This window comes from Ammodytes marinus (assembly GCF_949987685.1).
Source record: "Ammodytes marinus genome assembly, chromosome: 19".
NCBI classification, from domain to species: domain Eukaryota; kingdom Metazoa; phylum Chordata; class Actinopteri; order Uranoscopiformes; family Ammodytidae; genus Ammodytes; species Ammodytes marinus.
This window is the reverse complement of record NC_137223.1, coordinates 25,218,107-25,220,780: the sequence shown is the minus strand read 5'-3', so window position 1 is coordinate 25,220,780 and position 2,674 is coordinate 25,218,107. Positions and strand designations below refer to the sequence as shown.

At 41.2% G+C, this 2,674-nt stretch overlaps 1 protein-coding gene across 1 annotated transcript in view; it reads right to left on the bottom strand.

Annotated features, from left to right (window-relative positions):
* Window positions 1-1,945, bottom strand: part of LOC307265898 (uncharacterized protein) — a 2,710-nt gene extending 765 nt beyond the window's left edge. Inside the window, exons 1-5 of the mRNA XM_080047732.1 lie at window positions 1,764-1,945; window positions 1,494-1,646; window positions 979-1,314; window positions 365-640; window positions 95-247 (exon numbers count right to left, since the gene is read on the bottom strand). Coding sequence (XP_079903858.1) covers window positions 95-247; window positions 365-640; window positions 979-1,314; window positions 1,494-1,646; window positions 1,764-1,923 — 1,078 coding nt within the window. The 5' untranslated portion in view covers window positions 1,924-1,945. The remainder of the gene's footprint in view (window positions 1-94; window positions 248-364; window positions 641-978; window positions 1,315-1,493; window positions 1,647-1,763) is intronic.
* Window positions 1,946-2,674: the final 729 nt, after the last annotated feature.

Sequence of the window (2,674 nt, the reverse complement as noted above, 5' to 3'; positions counted from 1 at the left end):
ACTACAAAAAAAAAAAGATCAGTTCTACACACTGTGCCTTTAATTGTTTCATCTCTAGAATGTCAGAAAAGCCAATCATCATATGAAGCGTTACCTGGTCCAGAGGGATGTTGCTGGGCAGGAGGGGCACCAGGAGTCTCTGTCTCTGGGTTTCTGGTTCTTGTTGGATCCTCTGTAGACGTGTTTCCTTCTGGAGTCTGATCCACTGTAGAGGAAGCTGTGGTTCTGCCTGTTGGTCTGCTCACTTCTGATTGAGTTCAATATGAAATAAGAAAACACAACAAATGGTGATAGAATTCCTCATGTTGACCCTCTGAAGAGACTCAATGAGAAAGAAAAATGTCGACAAATAAACCAAACGAACCTGGTTTCACACATGAGGACCCGGGGCCGACGCCACACAGCACAGCTTGTCCACTCCTTTTATCTGTCACTTTACACTTCAGTAACTCAGAATAGTTTGACTTCTGATTCAGACCAGAAGCTGTAAATGTCGCTGTGGCTTCACAGGAAGGTGCTGATATATCCACGTCGTTCACATCACCTTCATACAGCCACTCCACTGTGTGATGATCACACCGTCCATAAGCCATCACAAAGCAGTACCGGATGACTCTATCATTCACCTGATCATCAGATACTGGTCAAGATGGAGACATTGACAGAGACACAAAAAGAGTAAAATGTACTTATCAATTCAATTCAGAAAGGGCTTTATTAGCATGAAAGTTTAAAAAAACAATATTGCCAAAGCATCAAAATACAATACAATAAGTCCAAATATTCAGACAATACACATAAAGTATGAACCAACATTATATTAGTTATGTACAGTGTGTGTGTGTGTGTGTGTGTGTGTGTGTGTGTGTGTGTGTGTGTGTGTGTGTGTGTGTGTGTGTATCACCGTAATCATATTTATTGTTATCTTTCAGTATAGTTGACAGTTTGAGCTGAAAACATCATGATGTAAATACTCACTGTAAACAACAGACAGATCAACCAAAGCATCTGGACCTTGTTGTTCTCCTGATTTGATCTGTCTGCAGGTGTAACGACCAAAATACCTAAGTGAGACATCCGTTATGACCAGAGAACAGTTTTCTGTCAAACTCATTCTGTCGGCTTTATCCCTGGAAATCCCATCACTAATCTGCCCATTAGTAACCAGCTCTACTGAGTCATGCCGACCACGACGACGGTAAGACCATGTAGTGCTGACACAGTTGAGCTGATTTTCTATCACATTGTCACAAGGCAAAGTGACTTCCTCTCTTGGTCTGACAGTGAACCAGAGGCGTTTCTGCTCGGTGACTGCTGTCGAAGATGAGAGACAAATGTTACAAATAAAAAATGTATTTAATGATTGTAGTTTTACTTGAGGATTAAAACTACAAAAAATACAAAAAAAGAAAAAAGATCAGTTCTACACACTGTGCCTTTAACTGTTTCATCTATAGAATGTCAGAAAAGCCAATCATCATGTGAAGCGTTACCTGGTCCAGAGGGATGTTGCTGGGCAGGAGGGGCACCAGGAGTCTCTGTCTCTGGGTTTCTGGTTCTTGTTGGATCCTCTGTAGATGTGTTTCCTTCTGTAGTCTGATCCGCTGTAGAGGAAGCGGTGGTTCTGCCTGTTGGTCTGCTCACTTCTGATTGAGTTGAATATGAAATAAGAAAACACAACAAATGGTGATAGAATTCCTCATGTTGACCATCTGAAGAGACTCAATGAGAAAGAAAAATGTCGACAAATAAACCAAACGTACCTGGTTTCACACATGAGGACCCGGGGCAGGCGCCAAACAGCAGCACTTGTTCACTCCTTTTATCTGTCACTTTACACTTCAGTAACTCAGAATAGTTTGACTTCTGATTCAGACCAGAAGCTGTAAATGTCGCTGTGGCTCCACAGTAAGGTGATGACATATCTACGTCGTTCACATCACCTTCATACAGCCACTCCACTTTGTGATCACACCATCCATAAGCCCACACACCGCAGGACAAGGAGACTGTATCATTCACCTGATCATCATATGCTGGTGAAGATGGAGACATTGAGAGAGAGAGAGACAGAAAGAGTAAAATGTACTTATCAATTCAATTCAGAAAGGGCTTTATTAGCATGAAAGTTTAAAAAAACAATATTGCCAAAGCAAAGCATCAAAATACAATAAGTCAAAATATTCAGACGATACACATATGAACCATGTATACATAATGAACATTATATTAGTTATATACAGTGTAAGTGTGTGTGTGTGTGTGTGTGTGTGTGTGTGTGTGTGTGTGTGTGTGTGTGTGTGTGTGTGTGTGTGTGTGTGTGTGTGTGTGTGTGTATGTGTGTGTGTGTGTGTGTCACCGTAATCATATTTATTGTTATCTTTCAGTATAGTTGACAGTTTGAGCTGAAAACATCATGATGTAAATACTCACTGTAAACAACATACAGATCAACCAAAGCATCTGGACCTTGTTGTTCTCCTGATTTGATCTGTCTGCAGCTGTAACGACCATGATCCCAATCGACATTCTTTATGACCAGAGAACAGTTTTCTGTCAAACTCAGTCTGTCGGCTTTATCCGTGGGAATCCCATCACTAATCTGCCCTTTAGTAACCAGCTCTTCTGAGTCAGCCCCAGCATAAGTATGGTAAGACCATGTAGTGCTGACACA